This window comes from Dendrobates tinctorius, unplaced genomic scaffold (genome assembly GCF_039654945.1).
Source record: "Dendrobates tinctorius isolate UK_male_01 unplaced genomic scaffold, ASM3965494v1 ptg000097l, whole genome shotgun sequence".
NCBI lineage: Eukaryota > Metazoa > Chordata > Amphibia > Anura > Dendrobatidae > Dendrobates > Dendrobates tinctorius.
In genome coordinates, this window is record NW_027361765.1 from 17,763,972 (window position 1) to 17,778,208 (window position 14,237).

The window sequence follows — 14,237 nt, forward strand, 5'->3', positions numbered from 1 at the left end:
CGATCAGCCTCCGCACTTCCCAACTCCACATGCAAAGCATAGCCCTTCTATAAAGTCTCAAGATGGATACATCTCTGCCCACCCTGTTTCCCATCCTAACAGTTCTCCCACATGCAACAGCTCAGCTTAATTTTATCAGCAAGTAAATTATGACGTTTCTTTATTTCTCATAGGCTTTAGAAAGTTTTAAATCTTGGGGGCCTATTCAGCCAGGCTGGTGTAGCACATAATTTCAGGAGAAGAAGGCACCAAAGTCATTAAGAAGTACACGCCACTTAATGAATTCAGCACCTGTCTTATGTGGCATGTGCCTCCGTGTGTTGAGCCAGAAACTGGAGTAGCATTTCTGGTTTACAAAAGCCAACAGCTTTGATGAATTTGAGGTGGCGGCGTGACCACCTTGCACTGGCTCTGCCCATTTATCGCAGCTGATTCTAACTTATTTGTCAACACCAAAAGTCACAGCACTATTGTCACCAAAGGTTTCATTGTTCGGCCCATTAGTTTCATGTGACCATAGAATCTTGTAATATAGGTCTGTCAGTATATACACACCTTTTCTGAAAGGCCACAGAGGCAGCAGGTACCACTAAGCAAGAGGCACCTCTAACCAAATACCACCATGAAGACCATGGAGATCTCCAAACAAATCAGGGAGAAAGTTGTTGAGAAGAACAAGTCAGGGTTGAGTTACAAAAAAAAAAAAAAAAATATCCCAATCTCTGATGATCCTTCAGAGCACCATAAAATCCATTATCAAATGGAAACAGCATGGTACCGCAATAAATCTGGTGAGGACCGCCAACCAAAACTCTCAGCGCGGGCAAGGAGGGCATTAATCAGAGTGGCAGCAGCACAGAGACCAAAGGTAATACTGAAGGAGCTGCAGAGTTCCTAAGCGGAGACTGGAGTATCTGTCTATACGACTGCAATAACCCGTATGCGCCATAGAGGTGGCCTTCATGGAAGAGTGGACAGAAAAAGAATTTACTTACACACACACAAATTGTAAAGCTCGTTTTGCATTTATCAAAAGACACATAGAAGGCTCTCCAAATGTATAGAGGAAGGTGCTGCGGTTAGGAGAGACGTTTACCTTTGGCCACCAAGGTAAGCGTTATGTCTGGCACCAAACCAACAGCGCTCATCATCAAAAGAACACCTACCCCATCATGAAATGTGGTGGGAGTATCCTGTTATGGGGTGTTTTTCAGTAGCAGGGGATAGGGAAGATGGATGTTGAGAAATACAGGGATATTCTTGAGCAAAATCTGTTTGTCTCTCAGTGATTTGAGATTGGGACCGAGGTGGACCTTCCAACAAGACAATGATCCATAGCATACTGCTAAAGAAACACTCGAGTGGTTTAAGAGGAAACGTGTGAATACTTTGGAGTAGCCTATTCAAAGCTCAGACCTTAATCCAATTGAGAATCTCTGGTCAGATTTGAAAATTGCTGTTCACCAGAGGAAACCATCTAACTTGCTGGAGCAGTTTTGTCTTGAGGAATGGGCAAAAGTCCTAGTGGCAAGATGTGGAAAGCTCATAGAGACTTATCCAAAGCGATTTGCAGCTGTAATTGCATCAAAAGGAGGCTATGCAAAGTACTGACTTTAGGGGGGTGAATAGTTATACATACTGAAGTTTTCAGTTATTTTGTCCTTTTTGTTATCTGCTTCACAATGCAAAAAAACCCCCAAATGTTCACAGTTGTAGGCATGGTCTTTACATGAACTGATGCGAGCCTTCAAGAAAAAAGTGAAATATCAGATTCTGAGGTAGACTTTTTTGGGGTTTTGCTAAGGGGTGATTATTTTCGCAAGCCACTGTTGAAAATAACTTGCGGGTGTTCAGAACATAGTTGTCAACGTCTGTAAATTTACGGATAGTCCGTAAAAACTTGGTGCTTTTCTCTGATGTCCGTAACATCTGGCAGAAAAAAGCACCATCCGTGAATTTTCCTCCAACCCTGAAATTTGTACTGCACATGCTCTGAAAAGGCTGCCATGCACAGTGCAAACAGTACCTGTTCCAGAAGAATTGTCATGCGGGAGCCTAGAGGGTGGCGTCAGACTGACATGAAGAGGAGTTCCGGCAAAATGTCAGCATTCTGCTGATGCTTATCACCGGCTGGCTGACTATCTAGGACTCTGCGCACTACAGGTAGTCGGAGGGGTGACGCCAGCACGCCGGTGTCCGCTTCTCCAGTCTGCTCAGCATTATTCTGACTCTTTGTGAAGTTGTAAGGGAGGGACAGGACTGTAGTCGTGACCTGAATAACTGCAATATCTAGGTCCAGTCCTTCCCCTACAGAAAATTGTACTCTTCTCTCCTGCATACCTGTATCTTCAGATTCAGCTTCCTCTGGGCACTTTCCAGGTAACAACGATCCCTCTTTCAGGTGACCCCCAGCAATGGAGACACAATCCAAGTTAACTTTAACACTTTCTTTATTGAGTACTTCACATGTTACATCCATATTTGGTACATTGTGGCGTTTGCTTGTTTCCTCGTCTTTCCCTTTCTGGCTGTCGCTTCTGTGCAGTACACGCCCGGACCGTCCTAAACTGCCTTCCCAGTTCCTTCCTGGCCTGACCTCGCCATGATGACAATTCCTTCTGCCTGTTTCGCACAGACTTGAAATCATCAGTCACCAGCTTTGGTTGCCTCCTTGTAAAGCATCCGGCCCGTCTGTACCGAACTAGTCGAAGCTCCAACTTCCTTCATCTCAGCTGTCCAACCAACTCCTGCCCTACAAGCATCGACCCAGGCGATAAGTCGCCACATCTTTCCTTTCCTGCACTGGCCCACTGCTATGACACACAGTGGCCATGGGTAAAGTGGGCTATATCGTTTGAACGTTGCGTGGCTGCCAAGCTGTCCGGGCCTATAGCCCATGTGTACACAAGGGCACCCTGGCCCCGTCTGACCTAACTTCCTACAAGCTTCCCTCTTACTACCCGGTATCCCCTCCTACAATTAACCCTCTATAAACATCCTATCAGCTATACCTATAAGGCCCACTAGTATGTCCCCTATCTAGTGGCCCGCAACAGAACTACACTTACCCATAACTATGTAAACTATATACTAAAGTGTCGTCCTCTAATGTTCCCAAAAGGATGCACTGACTTACCCTAACTGTACATAAACATTAATCACACATATTATACCAAAGGAACATAAGGCAATATAAAACAGTCCTCTACAGAATGGTAACACAAATACACTTGTGGCAATACGATAAACGACGAGCGATAATACATTTTTCTATGTAGCAGTACCGCAGGCGTTTGTCATAAACATTATCATTTAGCAATATGTACATATTAACATTCGAAGGGGCAATCCGAGGAAGGGAAGCAAGAAAGACATCATATAGCACTCCCTTACACTGTCTCGGTGCAGAGTTTGCACCAATGTCACTACAGACTCTGTCACGTCTCTGTGCAGAGGTTTCGCCGACGTCAGTACTGCGCGCTCTCTGTGCTGAGACGTCACAGAGAGTCAGAACGACGCTGAGGGGACCTGACCGGAGCAACGGTCACTGGAGCACTGGCAGCAGGGAATGAGGAGAGGTGATTATTTTTTATTTTTTTAATGGAGCAATATATAGAGCCATTATACTGTGTATGGAGCAATATATAGCACAATTACACTGTATGGAGCATTATATGTGGCCATTATACTGTACGCAGCAATATAATGGGTGATTATACTGTATGAGGTCATTATATACTGTATGGAGCCCTATATGAGGCCAATGTACAGTGTGGAGCAATATATGGGCCCATTAATCTATGGAGCAATATATGAGGCCCATTATACTGTATAGAGCACTATATGGGGCCCATTATATTGTATGGAGCACTATATGGGGCTCATTATGCTGTATGGAGCACTATATGGGATCCATTATGCTGTATGGGACCCATTATTCTGTATGAAGCAATATATTGGGCCCATTACACTGTATGGAGCACTTTGTGGGGCCATTATACTGTAAAATGATGCCACTTAGTGCTCCATACAGTATAATGTCCCGACATAGTGCTCCATACGGTATCGAGCACTATGTGGTGCCGATACGATGTGTGGAGGACTATGTGGTGTGTCTTTTATGTTGTTCTTTGTGTTATATAATTGTGATTTATGTTGCTTTTTATTGATAGATTCTTTTATAGCATTTTAAACATTTAATCAACTTTCTACATTGGTTATCTATGTATCATAGACAGGGCATGTATGATTTTCGTCCTCTGAGATTCCTTTCTTTGTCGGAGAGCACTCCTAATTATGGTCTTTAGTGGGCGTATCAATTGTCCATAAAAACTTTAGGCCGTTCGTGAATTTGAGTCCAGGTGTCCCTGTTTCAGACACTGGGGCCACCAGTGACCCCAAAGTTGTGCTCTGTATGCCTGACCCTAAAGTGGTTGCCATCCACTTGGACAACCTCTTCTTAATGCCTAGGTTCCCCCCTTGTAAAATAATAGCACCTATACTTCCCTCCTGTGCCGGCACCTCTGGTTGCAGTCAGCGGCCATTTAACTTTCCCAACCTTCAGATGCAGCAGTAGCAGCTCTCACTTCCTCCAAAAGTCTAGATGAATGTGAGTTATCTGAAGGCGATGATGGCGAAGTCATTGCTGATCGGCCGCAGGAATCGTGTGAAATAACAATGTCATGCGATCCCTGGTAGAGCCAGTGCTGACAATACTGGAATGGCGCCGATACTGGAGGCGAGTATAGGTATTATTTTTTTTTTTTACAAGGGGGAAACATAGGGATTAAGAAGGGGTTGTCAGAGTAGTGGACAACACCTGTAATGGAGCAAAGGAGCACATGATCATTTTCCTCTCCATTCATGTTCTATAAGACTGCTGAGTGCAATGCTTGGTGATCTTTCACAGTCCCATAGACAATGAATGGATCAGAGCACCTCCACTCCGTTTGTAACCTCATTCTTTGGGTCCCAGAGACCTAATCTCAACACAAGATCAGTAAATTATATTCTACCTTTCTTCATGGGGGGTAAGTTTTTTTTATTATTATTTTATTTATTTATTTTTTTTATAATAACCCTTTCATAGAATATTTTGCTGAAGCCCTTGAATTAGAGCTGAAAGTCTACACTATAAGCCCTTCTAGATGGCTTTGTTTTAAACCCATCATACTGGTGAATGGAGGCTAAATGCTGAACATTGTGTCACTGCCCAACTGCACCCAACTATATGCATGCCTTATGAGGGAGCCGGATATATTTATATAAAGATTTCCTGCTTATTATTGTGACATGTTGAAGGAATCATGAAATATAAATGATCTATTTATCCGGGGCGTATTTATTCATGCATTATTGATATTAACCCTGTGATGCTCCTAATAGAGATCTGGAGACAATAGGCTGCAGAGGTGGTATTCTTCTGTGATCATCTCTGGCTTGTGGGATGTGTGAATTCTTTTGGCTCTCTACCAAGGCTGTGTCATGTCAGGACCACACTATAAAATCCAATTTGCTGCTTTGCAGCTGATCACGGTCTTCATTTGTCAGTGTGCAGTTAAATTGCTGAGGCTGCACGTTGGCTACTAAAAGCAAGGACCTCTCCTCCCCACCCATCTTTGCTGTTCACCTTGCTGGCTCTGCAGAACGCCTCTGTCTCCAGCTTGCCACCACACTGATGCTCAACACTCCCCTGGAATGGAGGCTGCAGGAGGACCACAATAATTAGCAGAGGGTGCTGTGTGAGCAGATGTTGCTGTGCTACGTCACGTAATCCCACTGATGTATTCAATCTGTGCTTCCTTTTAGAGAGATGTGGATACTTTGCCCAGCCTTCAGCTCCTTTATCTCAGCTTTAACAACATATCACGGTAAGAGATGGACACAATGAGGTTCTTGATGAATGGGTGCATTATGATTGCTGTGTAGTGCAGAGCAGTGGTGATTGGGGATGTCCATGCTATGCTGCGGCGTGTATCCTCATCCTACAGGGTATGTTGCCTCCGGCTTATAAAAGCAGCTGCCACACCTTCCTCTCCCTTTAGGCTGCCCAGATCTAAGAGAACGAGAACTCTTGGGATTAATGCCCTTTTTTATTTCTTATTGTAAATAATTCATGCCCTGTTCTACAAGGCAACCAAGACTGTGAAGCATGCTTTGTGGTGGCTGGGTACTGAAGTCTGTAGGCCTCTGGAAGTTTGCCTTCAGTGGATCTTCTCGGTCATGAAGAACTCATTGTCATGGGGTAGAGCGTACGGGCCATTGCAGCCGTTCTGTCTAAAGTTATGCAGGATTTTATGTCTAAATTCACTTTCCCCAGTGCTGATTTCTGCCTGCGAAACCTGCACCCTAGGAGCTGACTATTCAAGTGACTGCTGAGGGCCACTCAATGCTAAAGTAGCCATCATCGAGAAGACCACTGGATAGTTGTGTTATAGGGGCACCTGCACATTTGTGTTGGCACTGCAGTGGCTGGTAGAAAAACTGCTTTGTGAGCGCTGCCTTGTGTAAATGTTATAAATACATTAGCTACCTAGGGTTTATCCACACGTTGTGTTTTTAAACCTATTTTCTGAAATGACGGCCAAACTACATTTTTGCTGCTATTTCAGTAAATCGCGGTATCACTGAGATGTGGCTAAACCCTAAAGATAAGAAATTCTGATTTATCTTGAGGTTCTAACTAGTTCTGGTTATGGGGTTAGGGATGTGCAGTTTGCTGTGCTTTCATTCTTGATGCTCCTGCATAGCAGCAATATATTTCTGTTGTTCCCCAAAGACCCTGGAAGAGAGGGAGAAATGTAGTTATTCTGCCATAAAGGACCCGTTATGATGAAGCATTGCGGAGAGTGGGGAAGTTTCCTGTGTGCATCTTGGAGCACCAACTTTTCACACTTTATACCAGCAGTCTCAGATGGTCACTATGACATAATCCTGCAGTATCTCACCACTTCCAAGCTATGAGCAGATGAAACAGTTGTGCATCAGTTGTATCGGTTTCTCGTGCATCCTCTACTATTTCCATTGACTTTAGCAGATATCAGCACAACGTTCTGACTGCTCAGTAACATATTCAGTATGGAGCATGCATCTAATACATTTATCATTGTTACATTTGAAATAAATGGTGCCAGATGTTCCAGATATCCAGTAGCCCCCTTATTGAGGATGATATGACTCCGTATATGTGCCTCAGGTATCTAATGATATATTTTTTAAGGTGTGGACCAAAGTGTGTGGCTGAAAACACGTGGCCAAACAACATCCGTATTCAGTGGCAAATGCCACACGATTTAACATTTGGGTAGCTTTTGGTATAGTAATGGGGGCAGCAGACTGTGCCCTTGATAAGACAGGAGGAAAATCTCAGACTTCACATGCTGTTGATTTTTTCATTCTGCCTCCCAAAGATCGCAGTAAGGCTCGGCGCACATTTATTCTGCGCTGAGTACTTTCACCGGGGTTTCCATGTAAATCTCTGAAATACTTGATTCAGACAGCACCTCTGGCTGAAAATTCCCTATTAGGAGGCAGATGAAGGCGCTGTGGACGCCATCTGACCTGTGATCTGGAAGTGTCCGTCTTTTTAGGATTGCATAAAAGTGCCGTCGGCCACAGTTTTGTGCATTTCTGAAAAGGACACCGCTGAACAGAGGTCAGACGGAGTCCAGAGTAAATTTGCTGCCTCATTACAGCGAATGGATCCATCAGGGGTTTCATCGGAATCACGTCACTCAGATTTAGATGGAAACTCCAAAGTAAGTGATCAGCGTAGAGCGCCGGATAACTGATCCCAAGCTTTATGCAAAATGTTTCCAAATAAAAGCTTCCACTTAATCCACAAAAAAAGCAAGTCCCCACTCAGATCTGTCATTTGTTATCGGAAATATAGGGGGCTTCCACTAGCACAAAACTCTGGAAAAGCTGAATGGCTCCTCACTCGCCAAAAGAAATTCAGCAAATTCTCCACTACCAAATCCAAATGGCCCCCTCCCTTCTGAGTCCCAGTGTACCTAAACCACAGTTAGGCTATGTGCACACACTGCGGATTGGTCTGCGGATTCTTATCTGCGGAACCGCAGGTAAAATGACCTGCGGATTGGCCTGCGGTTTTACCTGAGGATTGGCCTGCGGTTTTGCCCTCCGGTTTGCCACCTGGACAATGGAATAGGTGGCAAACCGCAGCAGAATCCGCAGAAACAATTGACATGTCAATTCTTTCTGCGGATTCAAAACCGCAGCTTTTCCGCAGTTAAAAATCCACAGCATGTGCACAGCAGAATGTAAATCCCATAGGATAACATGCTACTGTACACTGTCTGCAGAACTGCTGTGGCCAAAACCGCAACAAAAACCGCAGCGTGTGCACATAGCCTTAGCGTCCACATATTTGACATTTCTGTAGTGATGAGAACCCGCAGGTGTGTGTGTCTCCAGAAGCATGAGCTGGGCATAATGTACTGGTGACTGCAACGTACTGGTCACTACAACGACAGTTTTCAATTTTCACGCTGCAACTTCGACTGCTACCTGTTTCTGGAAAACACCCATGGAGTCAAAATCATCACTACACCTGTAGATTATTTCCCAAAGGGTTATAATTTCCAAAATGGGGTCACTTGAGGGGAGATTCTGCTTTTCTGGCACTTAAGGGCTCTTTATATGGAATCCACAAACTAGTGGAAAATCTGTGTTCCAGGAGGCAAATAGCGCTCTGTCCTTCCCGAGTCACTCCGTATGGCAAAGTAGTACTGCACAGCCACATATGGGGTATTTCTACATTTAGCAGAAATTGTGGGACAAATTTTGGTGTCATTTTTACCCATTTTCCAGTGTGAAAATGTAAAACTTGTGGCTAACACACAATCTTGGTGGTAAAAATGTAAAAAAAAATTTTGTCACTGCCAATGGTATAAAAATTTGTGACACACCTTTACCTCTAGATGAATTCATTGAGAGAGGTTTAATAGGTAAAATGGGTCACTTATGGGGGGTTCTGCTGTTCTGGCACCTCAGGGGCTCTGTCAATGTAACATAGCACCCTCAAACAAGTGCAGCAAAATCTGCACTGTAATATGGCGCTACTTCCCTTCTGAGCTTTTCACTGTGCCTCAAAAGTAGTTTTCAACCACATATGGGGTATCGGTGAACTCAGGAGAAATTGCATAACAAACTTTCTCTTTAGGAACATCAGGGGCTCTCCAAACTTGACATGGCGTCCACTAATGATTCCAGCAAATTTTGCATTCAAATAGTTAAATGGTGCTCCTTTCCTTTCCGAGCCCTGCTGTTCGCCCATAGTAGTTTTCATTCACATATTATGAATCTGCATACTCAGAAGAAATTGCACAACAAATTGTATGGTGCATTTCCCCTGTTACCCTTGTGAAAAAAAAAAAAAATTAGAACTAAAAATATTTTTGTGGGATAAATATGATTTTCTTATTTTTATGGCTCAACATAGTAAAGTTCTGTGAAGCACCTGGGGGTTCAAGGTGCTCACCACAAACTTCTAGATACGTTCCCTGAGAAGTGTGGCTTACAAAATGGGGTCACTTGTGAGGGGTTTCCACTCTTTAGGCACATCAGGGGCTTTTAAACGCAACATGGCGTCCGCTAATTACTCCATCAAATTATTCATTCCATTAGTCAAATGGCGCTACTTCCCTGCTGTGCCCCCAAGCAGTTGTTTTCCTCCACATATTGGGTATCGGCGTACTCAGGAGAAATTGCACAGCAAATTATATGTGCAATTTCTTCTTTTACCCTTATGTAAATGCAAAATTTTGAGCTTATTTATTTATTTAGGAAAAATGTTATTTTTTTTCTTTTATTTCCACGGCTCTACGTTAACTTCTGTGAAGCACCTGTTTGTTCAAGGTGCTCAATACACATCTAGATAGGTTCCCTAAGAGGTCTAGTTTCCAAAATGGTGTCACTTGTTGGGGGTTTACACTGTCTAGGCACATCAGGGGCTCTCGAAACATGACATGGCATCCACTAATTATGCCAGGAAATTTTATATGTGGCCAAATGTTTATTTTTTTCTTCCACATTCCAAAAATTCCTGTGAAGCACCTGAATGGTTAATTAACTACTTGAATGTGGTTTTGGGTACCTTGAGAGGTACAGTTTTTAGAATGTTGTCATTTTAGTATTTTCTGTCATATAGGCCCCTCAAAGTCACTTCAAGTGTGAGGTGGTCCCTGAAAAAATGGTTTTGCGTATTTTGTTGTAAAAATGAGAAATCGCTGGTCAACTTTTAACCCTTATAACTTCCTATAAATAAAAATTGTTTCCCAAATTTTGCTGATGTAAAGTGGATATGTGGGAAATGTTATTTATTAGGTAACTATTTTCTGCGATATGACTCACTAAGGGCATAAAAATTAAAAGTTTTAAAATTGCACAATTTTCGCCAAATTTCCGTCTTGTTTTTTTTTTTTTTTTTACAAATAAACACAGGTCATATCAAAGAAATTTTACCATTATCATAAAGTGCAATATGTCACGAGAAAACATTCTCCGAATCAGTGGCATCCATTGAAGCATTCCAGAGTTATGACAACATAAAGTGACAGTGGTCAGAATTGTAAAAATTGGCCTGGTCATTAAGGTGAAAACAGGCTTTGGGGTGAAGGGGTTAACATGATAAAAACTGGTGGGAGGAGGCGTGCTTCTTTAATTCCTTGCATTCCATTCCTTAGGGTACCCAGGCAGCCATAACTGAATTGGCGTAAACACTAATTAAACTTTGCCAATTTTATTGACTTAGTTCTTTTAATGCTACAACTGCACTTATACTTTAATTTTTTAGAAACATATTTTTGGGTGCCAACGTAATGTGGGCACAATTAATAGCCAAAGATGGCAAACATGTAAGAGCAGTATGTAAAGAATTGAAGCATTAACAGCAACACTGCTGGCCAGTGCCAGGAAAAGGTATGTTGGTGCCATGGGCAGATAAATTAAATGACCCTCCACGACCCTGCCTCCACACATAACAACCAAAGTATGTAAATCAAGTATAAGGTAGGGCTTATACAGGGTGGTGTGTGTGATTTCTTTATTTAAATATTTCATTAATTGGATTAATTAATTATTTAATCATGGGAGGCCATGAAAGCGTATTTGAGGGGTTTGCTGTTTAGAGATATTAGTACAGTAGGTGTAAGAGGTGGGCCAAACAGGCAGGGAAAGTAGTGGCGGAAAGGCTGAGAGCAGCGGAAGACGAGCTGCCTTTACTTGGTACCCCAGAGGCCGGGAAACGGTTAAAGGAAGCTCAGAATAATATGGATAAAACTCTTTTGGAAAGGGTGGAGAGGAAAAGAGAGTTTCAGCAACTGGGGTACCTCGTTTGTGCATCATTGGTTTCAGGAAATGGCACGAAGGTGTCGGAGACCCCTGACGTTTTAGGGGTCTTCACGGACTTTTATGCGGATTTATACTCCTCTCGGGTGGGAGCATCGGTGGTATACATTGTGGCATTTTTGGAGGGGCTTGGGCTGCCTAAACTGGGAGGTGCTGACAGGGAAAGCTTGGAGGCACCTATCACGGACGAGGAGCTGAGCCGGGCACTAGGGTCAATGTCAAGGGGGAAGGTGCCAGGAGTAGACGGGTTACCAGCTGAAATTTATAAAGGTATGGAGGAAGTGTTAGTGCCCAGATTGAGAGTGGTATTGGAGGATGGTAAGTGAAGAGGGACTTTGCCAGCTTCAATGAGAGAAGCCATAATAGTGATAATACTGAAAGAGGATAAAGATCTACAGCAGCCTGAGTCATCTCGCCCAATCTCTTTGCTCACAACGGATGTTAAGCTTCTGGCCAAGGTATTAGCGAACCGCCTGACGGGTGTTGTCTCGAAGTTGATACATCCGGATCAGTCCGGCTTTATGCCCGACAGATCTACGGCTGTTAACCTGAGAAGGCTTTTTCTGAATATGCAGCTGTGGGTCGACAACTGCGGTCAGAGGGTTATTGCATCCTTAGATGCTCATAAGGCTTTTGATAGCGTGGAGTGGGGATATTTGTGGCAGGTTCTGCGCTGTTTGGGCTTTGGTCCGCAATTTCTGTCATGGGTTCACCTGCTGTATGCGAAACCGTTAGCAAAAATCAGGGTGAATGGGGAGCTATCCCAAACTATAAAGTTGCACAGAGGGACGAGACAGGGGTGTCCACTCTTCCCTATTTTGTTTGCTTTTGCAGTGGAACCGCTGGCTGCAAAGATTCTACAGTCTACCGGGGTGTCTGGGTTCAGGTATGGGTCAATAGAGGAAAAGATAGCGCTCTATGCGGATGATATACTATTGTTCTTGGGTGATCCACACACTTCTCTGGGGAATGCCAGGTGGCTTATTGAGGAATTAGGATCCTTGTCGGGGCTGGTGATAAACTGGAATAAATCAATTCTGTTTAATGTCAATGATATAGTGGATGAGGTGAGGGACGCCGTAGGCGTGGGCAGACAAAGTGGCAGATCAATTTAAATACTTAAAGATATGGGTCTCTATGCCGGTTACAGACTATCTGCATAAGAATCTGACTTCTGTACTGGGGGTTCTTAAGGCGAAGGTGGGAGTCTGGACTAAGCTACACTTGTCGGTGGTTGGACGGGTCAATCTCATCACAATGATTTTGATGCCTACAATACTATATGTACTTCACAATGCACCTATTTGGATACCCCGTGGGAAATTTAAACAGATCATCTCTTTATTTAGGAGTTTGGTATGGAGGAAGCAGCATCCCCGTATTAGGTTGGAGACCATTCAGCGTTCTAAGGATGAGGGGGGATTGGCTTTGCCTAACCCTGAAATATTTTTTATTGCGGCACAGTGCCAGCATCTCAGGGGTCGGGCGGATGAGGAGACCTCCAGCGAGGTACAGCATTTGATAGAGGGGCTGACGAAGAGAAGACCGGCGGTTCAGTGCTTGGAGGATGGGTCCCTGGGGGCACTTGGGAAAATCTACCCAACACTATTTCTGACACATAAAATATGGGGGAGGATCAAACAAATTCGGGGTTTTCTCCGTTATGGCATAATAACAATCTTCCGGAGTTTATGAAGTTGGGATGTTTGTCGGAATGGCTGGCCAGGGGGATACGGTATGTCTTTCAGATATTAGAGCAGCGGGAGTTGAAATCTTTTTCCAGGCTGGAGTCGTAATATGGTCCTAAGGCCTCCAGGGAATATCAATATGCTCAGATGAGGCATGCGTACAGAGCTCAAAACAGAGATGATTGCCTTAAAATTCAGGGCGACCTAGTGCTGGAATATGTGTGTGTGTGGGGGACTACGAGGGGGGGGGTCATCTCTTCTATATATAGAGACCAAATACATACTCATTTACTTGGATATCCAATTAATGCTAGGGCTAAGTGGGAAAGAGAGCTGGGTCACTTGGACGATGAAACGTGGGAGTCGATTCTGGAGTGGATACCAAAACTGTCACTGAGTGAGCTGTATAGACTCTGTCAGCTTTATATTTTACATAGAGTACTGTATATAGGTCTCCGGAAGTTTTGTATAGGACTGGATTATGGTCTAACTCTGAGTGTCCTCGGTGTAAGAACGAAAATGCTGGATTATTTCATATGCTGAGGACATGTCCAAGATTGGCTGCTTTTTGGTCAGTGATCGTGAGTTGTGTGGAAGTGACTTATAGGTGTGTGGTCCAAAGAAAGCCAATGGTTTGCTTGCTGGGATATATGGAGGAGATAAAAGTCGAAAACAATCTGAAGGTGGCAATTGCTAGATTACTATATATGGCTCGAAAGGTAATAGCGAGGAATTGGATAAAGGAGGATCCACCCTCAAGGGGAGAATACCTTGCGTATGTGAAGCATGTCCTTAAGCTGGAGAAGGGGGTCTACAAGAAAAGGGGAAAACTGGTGATGTATGACAAACTGTGGACGCCTTGGATGGAATTGGGATAAGTGGATAGGTGAATGAACGGTCTCGGGGGTATGTTTATGCGGGTTGTTTGTCTACACTGCTATAACAGATGATGTTGTATAATGCAATTCTATATACGTGTACAGGTGGTGTTAAAGGGATAATACGAGCTGTCTAAAAGGGGAGGGCGTGGGGTGAGTTTGCATTGTTGAGGGGGGGGGTTATGGGAAAATAAAAAATGCTTGTACCACTGTTGTATGAATACTGTGATGTTCCTCTTAATAAAAATCTATTTGAGTTATAAAAAAAAAAAAAAAAAAAAAAATATTTAATCGCCCTAAG

At 43.5% G+C, this 14,237-nt stretch overlaps 1 protein-coding gene across 2 annotated transcripts in view; it reads left to right on the forward strand.

The window, feature by feature from the left end:
* Nucleotides 1-14,237, forward strand: part of LRRC49 (leucine rich repeat containing 49) — a 303,332-nt gene that overhangs the window by 65,732 nt on the left and 223,363 nt on the right. For both annotated transcript variants that reach the window (XM_073586941.1, XM_073586940.1), the window contains exon 9: nucleotides 5,809-5,870. In XM_073586941.1, the coding sequence (XP_073443042.1) occupies nucleotides 5,809-5,870 (62 nt within the window). The remainder of the gene's footprint in view (nucleotides 1-5,808; nucleotides 5,871-14,237) is intronic.